Source organism: Megascapheus bottae, chromosome 24, assembly GCF_031878675.1.
Source record: "Megascapheus bottae isolate mThoBot1 chromosome 24, mThoBot2.hap1, whole genome shotgun sequence".
In the NCBI taxonomy this organism is placed as follows: Eukaryota; Metazoa; Chordata; class Mammalia; order Rodentia; family Geomyidae; genus Megascapheus; species Megascapheus bottae.
In genome coordinates, this window is record NC_143532.1 from 24,261,911 (window position 1) to 24,281,592 (window position 19,682).

At 46.8% G+C, this 19,682-nt stretch overlaps 1 protein-coding gene across 1 annotated transcript; it reads left to right on the plus strand.

Moving 5' to 3' along the window:
- Positions 1–504: 504 nt before the first annotated feature.
- On the plus strand, positions 505–16,238 carry Sall1 (spalt like transcription factor 1). The gene is made up of 3 exons (XM_090357651.1): positions 505–1,026; positions 9,946–13,391; positions 14,587–16,238. Exons 1-3 carry the CDS (start codon positions 951–953, stop codon positions 15,025–15,027), a joined length of 3,963 nt encoding a protein of 1,320 aa, XP_090213777.1. The 5' UTR covers positions 505–950; the 3' UTR covers positions 15,028–16,238.
- The last annotated feature ends 3,444 nt before the right edge of the window (positions 16,239–19,682 follow it).

A 19,682-nucleotide genomic window follows, 5' to 3' on the forward strand; every position in this document is an offset into this window, starting at 1 on the left:
TTCCTGGATCCTCTTCGCGCCCCTGCGAGCCCGCGATCCTGGGGATGGAGAACTCGGGGCGAAGGAACGCCCTGCCAGGCGGCGGGTGGGAGGGAGGCCCAGCCGCGGGCGGGAGGCGGACAGGCGTGGGGCTGGCTCTTCCCCACTCGCTTATTTTTTTTTTTATGAGAGTGGGGGTGGGCTGCTTTCTGGTAGCTCTTAAACGAAGAAACACTCACGAAACGGGACGCCCTCCACTACCCCCCAGCCACCCCCCCTCCTGCCACGGGACTCTCCCCCCCCCTTACACACACACCCACCCCCCGCGGGCCGGCGCGCCGCGCGCAGGAGTTGGGAAGTTCGCTGCGCGCTCGCAGGCGGATCCCCAGCCCCCGCCGCCCGGCCCCACCCCCCACCCAGCGGCTTAATTCCGGGGAGGGCATGCTAATTCGGATCGGCCCAACCCGGGGTGGGGGGGGCCGGTGAAGGGGTGGAGGGGGAGGGAGCGGGGGGCGCCGGCCGGGGAGCCGGGCGCGCAGTGGCGAGGAGGCAGGCCCCCGGCGGCCGGGCCGCGGAGTCCCGGGCGGTCGCGAAGAGGGTTAACCCAGTGTCGGGCGGCGCGGCGCACAGAGCCAGCCCCGCGGCCGGCTTATTGGGCAAGCGCGCGGAGAGACAGGGGTCTGCAGCAAATCACGAACTAATTGATTAAGGCGAGCGGGTTTGAATAGCGCTGGCCGGGTGCCAATCGCCTTTCAAAGAACCCCTCTATGATTAATCGCAATGCATTATTGATAATCATAATTATAGCAGGACACATGCGCGCTGCGCCCGGGGCCGGGGAGCCGGGGAGGGGGCGGGCGGGCCGGCGGGCGGGGGGAGCCGCCGCCGCCGCCGCCGCTCGATTTCCGTAATTTTGAGAAGATTTTTTTTTAGTAATTTTTTATTCTGCCCCAGCTGATGTTTGAGCCAGCATGTCGCGGAGGAAGCAAGCGAAGCCTCAACATTTCCAATCCGACCCCGAAGTGGCCTCGCTCCCCCGGCGAGATGGTGAGTGCTCCGGCCCGCGCTGCGGACACAGACACACAGACACACGCACTCACGCACACTCGGACCCACGCACACGCGGCGGGGCCCCGCGCCCACGGCGTCCCCGCTCGTCTTTTCCAATCGGCGTGGTTTGGGAAATTCTTGTTCTTTTCAGTTTTCAATTTGCTTCGGCCGGGTTTTGCCCCTAGTTCCGGGGGGAGGAAAACAAGCGCGTCTCCCGGCAGGATCTTTCCGGAGTTGCTGCGTCCTCCCGGGGGGAGGAGGGAAGTGCTTGCCGGCCTGGCGCCTCGGCCCCAGGTTTTCTGGGGAGGCCAGTACAAGGCACGCCGGGGCCCCCCGTGCTTTTCGGGGCGCGGGTTTGGGCTGAGATCGTGCGTGCGGGCCCGCGCGGGGCCCCTCGCGCTCCCCGTGCGACGCTCGGGGCCCCCTGACCCGGCCTCGGCCGCCTGGGCCTCTGCGGTCCGGGCCTCGCCGCCCCAGCCCTGCTTTCAGCGGGAAGGAAGTTTACTTGGTGCTGGTGATTGAACTCCGAGCCTGTGGGGCGCTCACTCACTGCGCCCCCTTCCTCACTCCCACAACCCCGCTCCAGTCACACGGAGAAGCGGGGTATCTTTGGGGGTTCAGAGCTGTAAGAAGATGGGGAGCCGGGTCGAGGCGCGACAACCTGGGGCTTCGGCTGAGAGGAATATTCTTAGCTGCCGGGTGTGCCCGAGATTGGGCAGGGAGGCGGGGAAAGTGTGGGGTTCTGGCCCCCTAAGTTTATCCCCGTATCTTTTTTTTCCCCCAGTAGAGTCATTTAAAGCCCCTTCCCCCTCCCCAAATCTGGAGCTTGCCTATGAGCCCTCTGCGCACCATAGCACCCCAAACTTTCAGCCTCGCCAGAAGACTCTAGGGCAGTTTTTCGGGGTTGGGGTAGCCCGCCAGAGGACAAGACCACCCCCTGTAACAGAAGCAGTCATTCTCTAATGGAGGCGACAACTTCGGGGGTCCTATGGGGAATAGACAAGTTCAGAACAAAGTTTGTGTGGGGAATTCTGGCCCTGAAGCGCAGAGAACAGACGGGGAGCTGGGGATTCGGACGGAGGCCACCTCCTGTCCCTCCTGGACCCCAAGGTGTTCCATTGTCGGCGCCTCTGAGCACCCCGGCCCAGCTCTCTCACTCTCGAGGCGATGGAGCGACATCAGGCTCGGTTCTACCCCGGCGGCGCGCTCCCCTTTCGGCTGCCCCGGACGAAGGGCAGCTCTGGCCGGGTCCACGCGCAGCCTGGTGCCCCGCGGGATGCGTGCGCCTGGGGAGGCATTTTAGGATTTTGTAAGAGGGACCTGCACCCCAGTAGAGCTCCGAAGCATGCCCTGAGATCGACACTTCTGACCACTCCGCTCTGTGGCCGCCTGGGCCCCTGGTCCTGGGCAAGACCCCAGAGGCCTGAACAGGGCTTCGCCCGGGACCTGCAGCCAGGCGAAGGGACTCACTTCACCCTAGCTGTGGAGAAAGGGGGTGACCGCTCGTGGGATCCCTGAAAAACGCCGGTGGGAGCGGGGGGAGACTTGATTGCGATTAAGAAACGGTTTACAGTATCTCGCCCAGTACTTCCTCAAGCTTGAAGTCTTTCTCAGAGCCTCTGCTTTATTCAGCCCGCAAAAAAAAAAAAAAAAAAAAAAAGAACCCCTGGAACCCGACTTTCCAGCCCCCAAATAACCCCGACACACCGGGTAAACCGAGGTGCAATTAATCCAGGCCCCAGCCACCTCTTTGACGTGTTTTTCTCAGCTGGGATTGCTTTAAACTTCTCGGTTCCACACCAATCTTTTCCTAAAGTTTCTAGCTAGACCTTGTTAAAGTTGAAAATGTGTTGACGAAGAAGAAAAAAACAACTATAGAGAATGTTTCTGAATATTTTGTAAATTTTTTTTTTACATTTTACACACACACACACACACAACTCGCACTTGGGAAGAAATGGTTGCTTGCTAGTTCTTTGCCTTGGTCTTCTGGACGTGGAATTTTTAATAGTTAAGGTTTCTCATAAAGCCATAGCATAAAAGGAGTTCACTACCTCTTGCCATTATTATTTATTAGTTCTATTTTTTTTTAGTTTATTTGAGCTTTGAGGTAAGTTAATTAAGTAGCTGAATCAGATTTCTTTTCTTTCCATCTTCTTTTTAAATTTCTTTCTTTTTGTTCCTTCTTTCTTCTTCCTAAAAACTAGTCCATTGTCTGAGAAGTAGTAAAGTATGAGGGGCGACCTAGGAACACTCTTCCCCCCCCCCCTTTCCAGCCTCTTTCCCGGCCTCCCTTCCCCCCCTCCCCTCCCCTTTTTCTTCAAGTAGTAATGGTTTTAGGTTATGAGTGTTTTTACATGGCTGAACAATAAGTTGGGGAGAAGTTGCCTAGAAGGTAAATTTTGGCATAGGGTCACAGGATTTACTGTGTTGTAATATTCGCACTCAAATACTCCCACCCATCACCTGAAGTGCCTACAGGAGGGCCTGCCATACCGCGTTCTTTTTCTTTGGGAATGGTTGTGAGGTAAATGGACTTGAAAATCCCTGACCTAGTCCCAGGCTACTTTCTCACTAGAGTCACCTTCTCTGCTGTGCACTCAGCTAGAGTCCATTTGTCTCCACACACAGAAGTTGTTGGTTTCGGCACATTTTCCACCTACCCATTGTTAAATTTTTAGAAGACGACCCCCAATTCAAATGCTGAGCTTACTTTTTCGTCTGTCTTGCAACATGGCAAATGAAATAGTGCACAAGCTACCGAAGTAAATGAACTGGATGATTTTCTGTCCCTCCAATGTTATGACTTCACCCCAATGCAGAACCTAGAAAAGTTTGTGGACCCAGTTACAGTAAGTTCTAGAGCAAGGAGGATTCCCCGCTAGATTGTGTGACCTGTTTATGTGGATTTCGGTGTGAATGCACTTACAAAGAAAGCCCCAGCTCAGCTAAATAGCCACACAGACAGCTAAAAGGAAACAAGTTCAAGAAAACAAGATTATTTGCTTGATCTTATGTTGTTGCTATTTTATTTCACCATGGAGCCATTGTGGTGCTAGTGATACTAGAAAATAAGCTTGACAGTTTCTCAATTTCTGATGAAATGAAAATTATGATGCATATGGCTTGTCTCTTGAATGGTATTCAACAAGTCCAGAATTACTTGTAGAAAGATCACCATCTCTGGGAAAACCCGTTACCAAGACAGCTAATTCTTAGGGGGGGAAAATACATATGTGAGAATCTAATGTTTTTTCTATGTAGATTCTTTCCGACTTTAGATTTTGGGGTGGGGGGAGGCTTTTCATTTTTTTGGTGGTATTTTTAAGATTCTTGAAACTACATGGAGAGTCTATTCTGGTTCTCTTAAGTATTTTGATGCCTAGCTTTTTCAAAGAAAAGGATTATACTATGAGAATTAAAACAAACCAGATAAAACTGATTTTATGGCCTATCTTTTTTTTTTTAGAAAAACCCTTGTATTCATATTAATAATGAAATTCTATTATTTACTAAAGTAATTTACTCATTGCAAGCAGCTTAATGGCAACACATTGATTTCTGGGCCCAAAAGGTTAGAGAGAACTATAATTAATTGCTTTTTTTGAGACACCTGCAAGATAAGGCATTTGGAAAGAATTCATGTTTAATCAGGTCTATTTTAAGTTTGACATAATGGAAGATTCTGGATGAGAAAATACTGGGATTTGGGGGGAGGGTTGTTTTATTTTTTTGTTTTGTTTTGAGAATGGCTTCGGGTTGCAAATATGTCCTTAAATGTTTTTTTTGTTGTTGTTTTTAAGAATACAAACAAGCAAATTCTAGGCATCAGATAAGTGTGCGTGGAGTGACTTTGACTTTGTGATACTCAATGTTTGGAAGTTTATTTCACCTCAAGTTTCTCCCGTGCTTCATAGGCACAGGTTTCAAATTAGAGATTATTCTTTTGGGGAGGGGTAGATTGTTTGTATTTCTTTTTCTGCTTTCGGAGGCCTTGAGTTGACTTTACTAACAAAGTCCTTTCGAAGACAGAAACCCACTTTTTTTCTTCTGACAGTCTTCACCAGAATCAGGGGAAGAAATAGGGAGACTGGTTACAGGTTTGAAATTGTTGAAAAGCCAAGGTCTGTGAAATAACCAGAACAAATTCTTTCTGCAGCTTAAGTAAGTTTTTTCTAAGACACAGCCCCTTGCCTTGATTCCCAAATGCTCTTAAATGAGTTCACCTAAGAAATGCCACCCCTCCCCCTCCCCGGGGGGGGGGGAGTTTGTGTACCAGGCTTTAGAAAACATCCATGTGTCCAGCTGTTTTAACTTTTGCTAGCCTCCTCCCATGCAAAGGTGAGAAGGTCCAGATCATAATATGTCCTGCAGTATCTTCCCGGTGACCCCCAAATTGAGCCTTGCTAGTCACTTAGCAGGAAGTTAGTAGTTTATTTTAGTTTCGCCTTATCAGCTTGGCTTCTTTTCCTAACCTTACTCCCCTGTCACCCTCAGATGCCAGACCCCCAAAGGGGAAGATTGACAGGTAGTTCCCGGAGCTCAGCTTCACCCTCAAACAACAGGGATTTAGTTTCTTGTGCTTTTGCCAATGTTTACGTAGTCAGCGTTTAGATCTCGCCTTAAGGAGTCTCTCTTTTCCGCGTCAGTGGAATAAGAAAGCCACAAAGAAGTTTTTCAACAAACCCTTGCAACTGGAACCCCATCTAGTGTTCAGTTTGATTCATCGTGGGGAAGATATTTCCCCCATTCATGTATTGTGTGCATGAGGTGGGCTCAGATCATGACTTTAAAGGAATGTCTTGTCGGAATTGTTATTTTTTTTCCACACAAGAATACACTAATCTAGTCAGCACACTGTGTGAATTTAAAAGAGGCCAATTTGTCATTTGGTTACTTGGGAGAGAAACTTTGACATTACCAAAAAAAAAAAAATTCTTTTTGCCCAGCCTATGTGCAAGAACTGTTCACAAACCTCTTTGGAATCTTAAATTGAACGTTTTAGACTGAGGTCTGCAAACAAAACCGAAAAGATAAATGATCAATCAATCAAATGTTTGTGATAGCCTTTCCAAACAGGTCAGGAGAGGAAAGGAACCTCCCATTAAAATTTTAGTTGGGCCTTAAACCCACCGTAGTGAAAAGTTGGGTTTTAAAATGAGAATGCACTCACTGGAATGGGGAAATATGGAGGCGACTTTCTCCAAAGAGCCACAAAGGAAAACTAAATCTGGTAGAGTTGGGTGGTTTGGTGGTGGTGGTTTTTTTTTTCTTTCTTTCTTTCTGCCTTTCCAGGCTGGCTAAACCTTTCTGTGTGGGACATAGTTTTTATTTTAATTTTCTCAATAGACAGATAGGCTGAAACACTTCAACTTTCTCCTTCCGACTCTGAAATACTGGGTTCAAGAGGATAAAAAAAAACTGAGGGATCTGAGTTGTGTATCAAGTGCCTAAGTAGTACAAAAACGAAAACATCTTGGGTTTTCGTATAAACTCGGTGGCAGCAGAGGATAATTTTCTTCCTCCACAAACAGGTCTTAGAAAATTCCACCTTACTTAAAAAAAAGCAGTGTTCCTTTAAAGCTCCAGACTTGAATCACAATTAATTTGTATGCAAAAATCTATAGAAAAGGGACTGGAATGTTCTTTCCACCATAATGCCAGGATCAAGGCAACTATATTTTCTATAATAAGGTCACCAGTTGCAATCCTGTTTAACTGATCATGGAGAGAGATACAAAGTAGCAGAAGGCAGGTTGGAAAAATGGATTGAAACATGTTCCTCTGTGTGTGTTTTGTGTTTGTGTGTGTGTCTTACTTCAACTTAAAATATTCCTTTTGGTGGTTAAAGAGTCATACAAGTCTTCATGTTTTGTGCTCTTTCTTTTGAGACGATTGCATTAGAATTGTGGTCAGAATAGGGAGAGACATTAAGTTAGGAATTGTTACAGTGTAGCAACACCTGCTTTTGAAATGAATCAAAATAGATAGGGGAGTTAATGGTTTAGGGTAGAAGTGGAGTGTTCATAAATATCAGGAAATTAAATTAGGTGACTCTACAGTGAGATCAAATGTCAGCTTATTAAAATAAAATGTTTTGAGAATCTTGAGCTAAAATATGGGTAACTTTTAGCACAGCCTCTCTTCAGAAGCAAGCATTTATTTTTAAGCACCTATATTTTCCATCTAGTTAGCATAATCCTAAATATAAAAACATTCAAGTTGGATAACTTGAAAATTCTCCAGTGAGTCTTGAAGTGTCACCAATATACAATTTGAGCTCCGGAAAGTCACAATCAGTTAAATCCTGGAAAGTAACCTTCATTCTATTTATTTTCCCCTATATATTATAAGAATATCAGATGTATGCAAGTTCCAGAGAATTAAAGTGTCCTTTAGTCCTGAGCACAGATGTGATAAATATTTGAAGCAACGACATTGTAATGTGTACCATTGAAAGTCAGTTTTCTGATTTCCCTTGCTAGTTATTTAGTTCTGAATCTGTCATTATTTGTCTAAGCCCAGCTGACCAAGCAAAACTGTGTTTTAAAGTGGCTTTATGTTTTGATAAATGTGAGCTGGTTGAAAAGTATTTCCCACTGAATGGAGAGCTTAATAGAACATGCTGACATAATAGTTTTAATGCATTTTGTTGAAAATGTGTGAACAAACAGAATAGCTTTTGTTCCATCATAATTGGCTGTAAAAGTAGATAGAAACATAACCATTACATATGGAAATGTGCAAAGAGAAAGAAATCACATTTCTGTTGAATATATTAGGAATTGCGTTTCCCAGTTTAAAATAAGCATCTGAAATGGATGCATCATTTGAAATTGGTTGTCAAAATAAGGAGCTTTCAACGGAATTTTTGTCACATTATTTTTGTCCTGAGTTAGGCAGCGTAACTTTTCACAAATTTCATTTAATATTTTGTTTATGGTATTTTAAAGACAGCAGGGAAGAGACAGAAGGCGAGTAAAGTAATACCTTCAATGTGCATAGGAATCTGATGCCAATCAGGATGATTAAACATTACATTAAAACTAGGTCATTATTGGTATTTTGTGCTGCAGTGATGATTTGTTTGTATGGTGCATCTATTTTGTACTATAACCTTATAGAGATTAAAAGATGGGTATTAGGAAAGCTAGCTTATTAAGTCTAACTTAGCTTCCAAAGTAACACTCCCAGAGAGTAAACTGTGCATACATTTATTTGGTACACATCACCATGGATGATAATCAACTCTGCCATCACTCCAGGCAGAGTTAAGGAATTCTCACAATTTAATATTTAAGTGTTATATTTTCTGAAATGTATAACTACTCAAAGTTGTTTTTTTTTACATGATTCATACCCCCCAAAAACCAACAACAAAAATGGCTGGCTCTTTTTAACCAGACACAAAATATACTGGAAAATAAAATTTAAAAAAAATTTCAACTTTGCATGTATTCATATCTGCAATGACTCTCTCCCTTCCCCACCTTCCCCCCCCCAAACTCCCCCCCCCCCAATGTTTTCTGGGAGATTCAGTTTGGAAGTCATGGAAACTACCTATTATCTGATTCAGAACTGCAGAAAAGCATGCAGGGAGGTAATCCTTGAATTAAACAGTTTTTTTCCTACAGCCTTCGGAGATGACCACACACCATTTGTACAACAGAAGTTGGTGTTCCCCATGCTGGGCAAACAATGGGGCGCCATCCTGTCTTTGAATAGAATGTTAGCTCGGAGTTGGAGATTCTGATGTTTAATTTAACAAATGGATCTTAGTGAGAAGACATCTGAGCAACCAATGGAAACAAACAGAAAATAAAGGGTTATATGTGTGTGTGCGTGCGCGCGCGTGTGTGTGTGTGTGTGTGTGTGTGTGTGTGTGTGCAGGACAATCTGCTAAACAATTAATAACAGTTAAGAGCAAACTGTTTTTAAAGGCATTCAGGTCAGGAGAATTGCAAGGCAGATCCAAACTCCTATCCTAAGTGCTTCCCCCTGACTTTACTGTTTCATCAGAAATGTACATTTGGAGAGGCAGTTCTTGCAGATAAGAAAGAGAGTGACTTGGAGTCTAGTGGCACACACTGAATGATTAGTGCTGCTGATAGCCACGATTGCATTCTTTGGGTATACTTTACAAATAAATCACACAACCATGCAATGCATGGGTGATATGTAGGTACCAGGCAAGCCATTCACTGATTATATGCATTGTGTTTCTCTGCATTTTGTGTGTGGTGCTTGGCCTTTGGTAATCGAGGGAGTCTTGAGAAGCTGGAGGATTTGTTTCTGATGTGACTAAAGTGTGTTTGTCACAGCTCAACCTGGGCTTGAGGAGCTCAGGTTGGAGGTGGGGGCTGGAGGTGATTTTCAAGTTGTCAGTCCTCAGCTTGAGGTGATATGCATCCCCCTCCCCCCTGTCAACAACTGATTGGAACCTGAATGACTACAAATTAGGTTAGTGACAGAACAAACTGTCACAGATATCTTTGAATCCCTTGAAAATGAATAAGGTTGACAGAAACTCAAGAGCCTAATAAGCCCTCAGAATGGCCGCCGGACCCTTTTCTGGACGAGTAGACAATCAGGTGTATAAAATATTGGAAATCAATGGTTTGCTATGGAATTGTATGATGTACCCAGGTCTTCCATTCATAGCCTTGTATGTTTTGATGAATTATCTGAGGTCCATGACTAGCTGAGGTACCAGATGGATAGGAATTCTTCTACATCCTTAAAAATTCATTCTGGGCAGTTCTGGGTTGTATTGATTGGTTTGCAGAAGCTACAGTTTTTTGAATTTTGAAGCTAAAAAAGCACTTACTTGACCATTCAGTTATTTGTTTATTTAGACATAGAAGACAGGATGTCCTGGTTCCCATTTTTTAACCCTGAGACTTTTGATGTTTGTAGGAGACACAGAAAAGGGTCAACCAAGTCGCCCCACAAAGAGCAAAGATGCCCACGTCTGTGGCCGGTGCTGTGCTGAGTTCTTTGAATTATCTGATCTTCTGCTGCACAAGAAGAATTGCACTAAAAACCAATTAGTTCTGATCGTCAATGAAAATCCAACCACCCCACCCAAAACCTTCTCTCCCAGTCCCCCTCCCGAGAATCCTGAGGAACACATGGAAGACCCCATGAAGAAAACCGATCAAGTAGATTGCAGTGATCTTCCAGAACACAAGGGACTTGACGGGGAAGAGTCCATGGAAGTGGAGGCCCCACTTGCCCCCAGCAGCGACAACAGCACATTGAACAGCGTCACCGCCACCACCAACCCCCCAAGCTGCCACAGCGGCTCCTCCACAGGTACCTCAGCCATCACAACCTCTCTACCTCAGCTCGGGGACCTGACGACACTGGGCAACTTCTCTGTGATCAACAGCAACGTCATCATTGAAAACCTCCAGAGCACCAAGGTGGCCGTGGCCCAGTTCTCCCAGGAAGCGAGGTGTGGCAGCGGCGGCAGCAGTGGCGGGGGCTCTGGAGGCCAGCGGGCTGTGCCAGCCCTCATGGAACAGCTGCTAGCTCTACAACAGCAGCAGATTCACCAGCTGCAGCTGATCGAACAGATTCGTCACCAAATACTGTTGTTGGCTTCTCAGAATGCAGACTCACCCACCTCTTCCAGCCCTTCCCAAGGTCCTTTACGAACATCTGCCAACCCCTTGTCCACGCTAAGTTCCCATTTATCTCAGCAGCTGGCGGCAGCAGCTGGATTAGCACAGAGCCTTGCTAGCCAATCTGCCAGCATTAGCGGTGTGAAACAGCTACCCCCAATCCAGCTACCTCAGAGCAGCTCCGGCCACACCATCCCTCCATCCAACAATGGCACTTCTCCCAGTATAAACATATTGGCGGCGACAGTCACCACCCCGTCCTCGGAGAAAGTGGCTTCCACTGCTGGGGCCTCCCACGTCAGCTCCCCAGCAGTCTTAGCGTCATCCTCACCAGCGTTTGCAATAAGCAGTTTATTAAGTCCTGCATCTAATCCACTTCTACCTCAGCCGACCCCTGCTAACGTGGTTTTCCCTAGCCCTTTGCCCAACATTGGAACAACTGCAGAGGATTTAAACTCCCTGTCTGCCTTGGCCCAGCAAAGAAAAAGCAAGCCACCAAATGTCACTGCCTTCGAGGCGAAAAGTGCATCGGATGAGGCGTTCTTCAAACACAAGTGCAGGTTCTGCGCGAAGGTCTTTGGGAGCGACAGTGCCTTGCAGATCCACTTGCGTTCCCACACCGGAGAGAGGCCGTTCAAGTGCAACATCTGTGGCAACAGGTTCTCCACCAAGGGCAACCTCAAAGTCCACTTTCAGCGCCACAAAGAGAAGTACCCCCACATCCAGATGAACCCGTACCCCGTGCCTGAGCACTTGGACAATATCCCCACAAGCACTGGCATCCCCTATGGCATGTCCATCCCTCCAGAGAAGCCAGTCACCAGCTGGCTAGACACCAAGCCTGTCCTGCCCACTCTCACCACTTCCGTTGGCCTGCCGTTGCCCCCCACTCTCCCCAGCCTCACAGCCTTCATTAAGACGGAAGAGCCAGCCCCCATCCCCATCAGCCATTCTGCCGCCAGCCCCCCAGGCTCCGTCAAAAGTGACTCTGGGATCCCTGATCTGGCCACAAGAAACATGGGTGGGCTTCCAGAGGACGCTGAGGGGTCCACTCTGCCACCTTCTGGTGGCAAAAGTGAAGAGGGTGGCCCAGCCACCAGCTCTATCCCCACAGCAAACAGTAACACCCTGAGCTCCCCAGCGGCTGACTGCGGCCCAGGAGGGACCACTACCTTCACCAACCCCCTGTTGCCACTCATGTCTGAGCAGTTCAAGGCCAAGTTTCCTTTTGGGGGACTTTTAGATTCTGCCCAGGCATCTGAGACATCCAAACTGCAACAGCTGGTCGAAAACATTGACAAGAAGGCCACTGACCCCAACGAGTGCATCATCTGCCACCGGGTTCTGAGCTGTCAGAGCGCCTTGAAAATGCACTACCGGACACACACCGGGGAGAGGCCCTTCAAGTGTAAGATTTGCGGCCGGGCTTTTACCACAAAAGGGAACCTGAAGACCCACTACAGTGTCCACCGGGCCATGCCCCCGCTCAGAGTCCAGCACTCCTGCCCCATCTGCCAGAAGAAGTTCACCAACGCCGTGGTCCTTCAGCAGCACATCCGTATGCACATGGGAGGCCAGATACCCAACACCCCTGTCCCCGACAGCTACCCAGAGTCCATGGAGTCCGACACAGGCTCCTTCGAAGAGAAGAATTTTGATGACCTGGACAACTTCTCGGATGAAAACATGGAAGACTGTCCTGAGGGTAGCATCCCAGATACACCCAAGTCGGCAGATGCCTCCCAAGACAGCTTGTCTTCTTCGCCTTTGCCCCTGGAGATGTCAAGCATTGCTGCTCTGGAAAATCAGATGAAAATGATCAATGCCGGCCTGGCCGAGCAACTGCAAGCCAGCCTAAAGTCAGTGGAGAATGGATCCGTCGAGGGGGATGTGCTGACCAACGATTCGTCCTCAGTGGGTGGTGATATGGAGAGCCAAAGTGCTGGCAGTCCAGCCATCTCAGAGTCTACCTCTTCTATGCAGGCTCTGTCCCCGTCCAACAGTACCCAGGAGTTCCACAAGTCCCCCGGCACTGAGGAGAAGCCAGCCAGAGCAGGACCGAGCGAGTTTGCCAATGGTTTGTCTCCCACCCCTGTGAACGGGGGCGCTTTGGATTTGACATCCAGTCATGCAGAGAAAATCATCAAAGAAGATTCTTTGGGAATCCTCTTCCCTTTCAGAGACCGGGGTAAATTTAAAAACACTGCTTGTGACATTTGTGGCAAAACCTTTGCTTGTCAGAGTGCCTTAGACATTCACTATCGAAGTCATACCAAAGAGAGACCGTTTATTTGCACAGTTTGCAATCGTGGCTTTTCCACCAAGGGTAATTTGAAGCAGCACATGTTGACACATCAGATGCGAGATCTACCATCCCAGCTCTTTGAGCCCAGTTCCAACCTTGGCCCCAATCAGAACTCTGCGGTGATTCCCGCCAACTCCTTGTCATCTCTCATCAAGACAGAGGTCAACGGCTTTGTGCATGTTTCTCCTCAGGACAGTAAGGACACCCCCACTAGTCACGTCCCTTCAGGGCCTCTGTCATCCTCTGCCACGTCCCCAGTTCTCCTTCCAGCTCTGCCCCGAAGAACTCCCAAACAACACTATTGTAACACATGTGGCAAGACGTTCTCGTCATCGAGTGCCCTGCAGATCCACGAGAGAACGCACACTGGAGAGAAGCCCTTTGCTTGCACTATTTGTGGAAGAGCGTTCACTACAAAAGGCAATCTTAAGGTATCCACCCTGCCTGCACCCCTCCGTCTTCCCCTCCCCCCTCCCTCCCATCAGCCTTTGTGCTTGCCCTTGATCAACTATAGTGCAAGTTCCTGAAGTCCTTGGAAGAGACAGTCAGGGAAAGGGGTTCCAGGAAGCAATCCTGTTGCAGGTGGATGATCGAAGAGAAAGTGAGGAGAGTCTCTAGGGTCAAGATCACAGCAGAGTGAGGGCACCCTGTAGCTCAAAGCATGTCACTGCACCTTGAATAATTTGGTGGCTCAGCCAAGCAGCGCCCCTCCCCCCCACCTCGTCTCACTAAGTACACCAAATGAATTGCTTTACCTACCAAATCAGACAGCAGGGCCTAGCCACAGGGTATTGATTAAAGACCTCCGTGTGGCCTGCGTGCTGCCCGTATCACTTAATAATTACGCTTCGCCTTGGCATATGCAGCTATTTTTCATAACTATGCAGTCCAGCAAGGTTTGTTTTTCTAGAAACAGTAACATCACTGCCTCTGCTAATGGGTCTTATGATAATTGATTATACAACATTTCCTACTGATATGTGCTGGGAACAAAGCAAATATGCTTATGTTCTAGAGCAACAGTTGAGTGCTCTGACTCTGTACATTTTTCTGTTGACAGAGTATTTCTCTGGAGATTGCCACCAGTAATGTGAGATGAATAATTACTTTCTGGCTTTTTCTCTGTGTGTGCATGGGTCCTCCAGTGGGCAGTCAGCGAGGGGTGTTTTCTTCCCATCTGAAAAGGACATTTATAGGGTAAAGGGTGTCAGATACAATACTTGCCATGACAATGAGAGTGGACATAACAATTTTAACCCCACAAAGGAGCTATCTGCGACTGCCTGGCTTGCTCCAGACCATTATAAGCTAACTACGGGTAATAAAAAAAAAAAAAAAAAGAGTAAGGTATCTTTACCCAGGAAGAGGAAAAGCGGCCAAGGCTGCAGAGAAGGAACACGTTATTGCTTGTGCCTCCCGGAGTGGATGGTTGCCGTTACCTTTCCAGTGACGGGTGCATAATAAGAATAGACACATAAGCCACTTACTTTGCTGGGTTGTTGGGATATGAGTTGAGACAGATTCAACTATTAAGCAGCTCTTCTGTTTTGTTTTGTTTTGTTTCTGCCTCTCCCCCCTCCCCTCTCTCTCTCTCTTTCTCCCCTCTGTGCAATCTTTCTCTCTCAGGTCCACATGGGCACTCACATGTGGAACAGCACCCCCGCACGCCGGGGTCGCCGGCTCTCTGTGGATGGCCCCATGTCATTTCTAGGAGGCAATCCTGTCAAGTTCCCAGAAATGTTCCAGAAGGATTTGGCGGTGAGGTCAGGAAGTGGAGATCCTTCCAGTTTCTGGAATCAGTACACGGCAGCACTGTCCAACGGGCTGGCCATGAAAGCCAACGAGATCTCTGTCATTCAGAATGGTGGCATTCCTCCAATTCCTGGAAGCCTGGGCAGCGGGAGCAGCTCACCTATTAGTGGGCTGACGGGAAACCTGGAGAAGCTCCAGAACTCCGAGCCCAGTGCTCCTCTGGCCGGTCTGGAGAAAATGACAAGCAGTGAGAATGGAACCAACTTCCGATTCACTCGCTTTGTAGAAGACAGCAAAGAGATCGTGACTAGTTAAAAGAAGCAACACCCTAGAGACATGCCATTCCTGCTCAGAATGTGACCTATGGTTGCCTCCTCTGTCCCTGCCCCGTCCCTTTCCTACCTTCTGGTCCCCCTGGTCTATGAACTGCAACATTATGAAGACATTCTTTTGTACGTTGTTCAACTTCTAGAGTTCTAAGAAAGCTTATTTATTAGTGATATAACCTTGCTTTGCAAACAGAATGCAGGCATTAACTTTGGTCTTCTGTATTTTGGACTAAATACTAAATACTAATTGACTAGAGTGCTGTAAACTTGCTGTAACATTTATGGCAATTGCAAGTTGCCCTGCTAAGCGGTCTTAATCTGGCATTAACTTATTTTCTATATCCAGTTTAATATGAATCTGGTGTTGATGCAATGCCTCCGTGATGCATTAGGTCTCTAATAAAGTCTGTATATAAATGTACACTTTGATCCTGCTGGAAACTTTTATCAGCAAACACATTGTCTAATCTTTCAAAACAGATTCAAGGAAAGGACTGAAAGTACAGACTGAACAGTGTGGTTCTCTGAACGGTTTGGGGTGGGGATGGGTTTTAGTTGTGTTTTTGTTGGGTTGCTTTTTTTGTTGTTTTGTTTTATTATTTTTCCCATTTTTATTCTAAACTTCAACCTGTATTTTTGTTGTTGTTGTTTCGTAGATTTAACCATTTCCGTTTGGAACTGCTCTTTGTATTGTGCTTTTTACTTGAGTTGTCCTCGATGTTAATAAGTTTCTGTACAGTAATAAGCACGCAGAATTCTTTAGAGAAAAGAAAGAAAAAAGAAAAAAAAAACAAGTGTTGTTTTGGTAGTTGAACCTGAGACGTAACATTTTGCCTTGTAGGTATGTTCACAATAGAAAATGTGTGCTGGAATTTCACAATGCTGCTAAATATAGCATCTTGAACAACCTTCCGTGGAGAAAATGTAGATGCTCTTGTATATACAATAAGAAATATCACTTTCATTAAAATGTACATATGTTCCTTACAAGAGCAAATGTTCTTCTTGATCGAGAGAGCAGGTATAGTGTTTGTTTATTTTGTATTAGGTATGGGAGAAAAAGATTGGACTTGTTACATTGCACTTTCTTGGAAAGTTGAAAGGAAGGGGGTCCGATTTCTTTAACATTTAATACTTACTAACAACAGAGATACTGTAATTTTACTCAAGTAATCAAATACATTTTTTTTGCAACAGATAAAACAACATACTGTGTCTGTGTTTGTAGAATATTCCTATTCTGTCAGGCCCCTAAATGTACTTTTTAGCATTTCTCTGGGTACCAATAAGTTTTGTAATATGAGTATCTTTCTAAATAAGAAATGGTCACAGAAACAGAGGTTACAGGGAGGAGCTTGGCTTTCCCTTTGACTTTGAAATTGAGAAACTCTAAATATTTTCCCCAGTATTTATTATTTAGGAATCTATTTCCATCTTCACTCTTCTACCCTCCCCTACCCCTTAAGAAAACAACGAAAATGGAAACTTGTCCCTGTCGATCTCACCCTGACAGGTAAGTTTCCTCAAGCAGGATGTTTGGACTTTGATTTCAGTTTTAACTATTTTGGTTTCATTGCATTTGCTCAAGTGGAAGGGTGTTTTGTGCATGTGCGTGTGTGTGTGTGTGTGTGTGTGTGTGTGTGTGTGTTTTTCCAGGCCGCTGAGAGCTGTAGTGCTGAAGAATTCTCCATGCAGCAGAGTTATATAATCTGACTCAGAAACTGGCCCTCAAACCAGTGAGGTCAACATGTTCTCTATTTAATTAGTCTTTTAGGCATTTAAAAGCCTAGGCCTATGCTAAAAGAAAAGGCCTAGAATCTATAGAATCAACTGGAATAGTTTGTCCTCAAAATTCAGTTTTGATTCTTTCTGAGCCTTATCTTCCAGGGAAGTATGTGTCCGCTGCTGAATTTCTAGGTGAGCCACAGGAGAGGGCTTTAGGGTATCCTAGGGGAATTGGGCGTCCTGGTGTCCAGGGTGTCCTTCTGGCCTTGTGTCTCTGCTCAGCCACTCAGGCCCCTGTCATTTAGACGTCAATGGCATGGGTCAGAGAATTCGGCCTGAAAAGACATCTGAAGCCACCACGGACGGTCCCAAAGCCGGAGCCCCCAATCCCTCTGGAGGTTTGGCTGGGAAGAATGAAAAGTGGTACCAGGAGAGGCCTAGGGTGGGGTGTCTGCGCCTTCGGACAGACATTCATCCTGATGGGCGCTTCTCCAGGACCAGTTCAGCTCTTCAGCAGGGTCCTGAGGACCCAGAAGTGACTTTTTTTTTTTTTCTGTCCCAGGAAAGGAGGCTGGAATTAGACACTCAGGGCTCATGGGTCATAAGCATGTCACTGCAGGAAGTCCACGTCCTCTTTGTAAGGCTGGACGCAGAGATGAAGGGCTCTGGGGCAAGGCACTCAGAGGCCCACGTTCCTCCTGGAGGCGGTCCCTTCGCCCCAGGGGATGAAGCCTGGCAACACCCGTGGGGAAGGACCTCAAGCCGCGGCCACCCGGACAGCGATCGCTCGCGAGGGACTGGAGATGCCGGGTGCGCGGAGGAGGGGCGCGCACCCCGCATCACCAGTCCCTGCGTAGTGCTGGGTGGGGGGTGGAGGGGAAGGAAGCCGGAGGGAGGGAGGGAGGGAAGCTTTCCTCTCCCTCTCCTTTCCAGCTTTTTTCTGAAAATGAGTTTTAAAAGTAGCTTTCCGTTTAAACGATTTTCCGAGACCACGGAAAAGTGGTCGTCTCGGCCTCTCCTTCCACTGCCCCCCACCCCCAGCCCGTTTTTATCCAGCCCTGATCTACCGGCCCATCACCACCGCCCCCTCCCCTCCTTCCCCTGCCTACCCAACCCGACAAGCGCCTGAAGCCCCGCGAGTCCGGCTCCTGCTCCTGCTCCTGTGTGGGACAGCTAACCGCTGCCCGGATCGGCCCAACAGAAGAGGAATTGATTTATATTGGCTTCGAGAAGGTGAATGCGATCTCTCCAGCCAGCGTCCCCCCACCCCCACCCCGTGCCCCAGTGTCCCGCGCCCCACGCTTGTCCCTCTGCGCCCCGGCCCTCTCCTGTCCCCACTGACAGTGTCAGTCATGAGCCAGCCTCGCTGGACTAAGAAAAGCTGTTGCATAGGCAGCTAAGTCCACACATAATTTTTTTTTTTTTTTAGCTAGAATCATACACTTTGGGGACATTTTTCCCCTAGCTCTTTTTTTTTTTTTCCTCTTTCTTTTAGATAATTTGAATTGTTGAGAGAACACTGAGAAGTACAACAGGGTCGATGACCCAACATTTGCAAAACTTACTTAGTTTTGTTCTTTTACTAACTGCCTTGTTCCTACTTCCTTATTGTACCTTTGTCATCCTTTTATTCTCTTTCTGGAAAAAAAAAATTACTTCGAAGGGACATCGTGATTGACAAGGGTCTGGAGAGAAAAAAGTGGGGAATCCTGCATGGGTCCAGGAGAATCCCTCCACCTCCTGTGAGGTTATGGTGGGGGAAGAGAGGTGGGGAAAAGGAAAGCTCTAAACATGGTTGGACCTAATTTAGGTTCTTGGCTTTTCTCATCTCAACCTCCAGGTCCGTTGGCTTTTGGGTAAGGAGAGGAAGGGGAGGCAATATTTTAAAATTACATACATAAACTCTTAAGTTATATAAAAGGATATTCAAAGATGAAAATCCTAAGTGATTTTCAGTTGATGCAAATTTCTAGCAGATGGTTTCTGATGTGTTGTGATTATAAAGAAAGAAAGCTTTAAAAAAGAAAAGAAAGAAAACAAAAAGAAAAGAAGATTCCACTTTGTTAAAACTTTAAAGTCCTGTTAGAAAAACCAAGCCCAGCACTCTTTCTCACTAGGAAGACTTATCCACCCCAAATAAAACTAATGTCAGAGAGGAAAACAAACAGGAAAAAAAAAAATGTAAAGTGAATTTCAAAGGTCTCCACAGTAAAGGCCAGAAATCTGAGTTCACAGAAAAGAAGAGATGGATAAGAAGAATTAGGTCATCTTGTCCAGACCCCAGGAAATATGTTTAGATCAAAGCCTGCGCTGTTAGGATAAACAAAATAAGAGGCGTTGGGCTGCTAATCTAACCAGCTCCATTTGATGAAAGGGGGTAAAAATTACAATTGTAAAAATGACTAAGTAAAAAAAAAAAGTCCTCTCAACTGTAATAGGAAGATAAAGATTTCGATTTGAGCTAAAAAGTAACAAGATCCAGGCCCAGATCCACACAAACTTCCTGGAATTTTAGCACTAAGCAAATTATCTAATCCTAACCCATTGTTCCCTCCCTAGCACGGTCTTCCCCACACCCCCTGCAATTGACTAGACCAGATGATTTACATAAAAAATATTGTTAAATTTTAACTACAGTCTAAGAACATTGCAGGAGGCCTGCTTTGGGGTCCGAGGGTTTTATAATCCTTTGGACCTATCTCCTTTCTCCCCCATCCCTCTTCTCCAACACACACCAGCTCTGTTACCCCTTTACTTATCCCACCCCAAGAGGTTGTTGCATGCCTGTGGCCGCTGCCATGGAGTAACTTTAAGCTTAAAGTTTGGTCTCTTTCCACTGTCAGGGAGATTGACAGTGGCCAGGAGTTTATGTCACATAAGCCCGGCTTTGGATACATACCATTCGGCAGTGCTTGA

Coding starts and splice junctions, on each gene's coding strand:
- Sall1 (XM_090357651.1), top strand. CDS start 951: ATGTCGCGGAGGAAGCAAGCGAAGCCTCAACATTTCCAATCCGACCCC. Junction 1,027..9,945: donor CTCGCTCCCCCGGCGAGATG/GTGAGTGCTCCG, acceptor TGATGTTTGTAG/GAGACACAGAAAAGGGTCAA. Junction 13,392..14,586: donor CTACAAAAGGCAATCTTAAG/GTATCCACCCTG, acceptor TTTCTCTCTCAG/GTCCACATGGGCACTCACAT.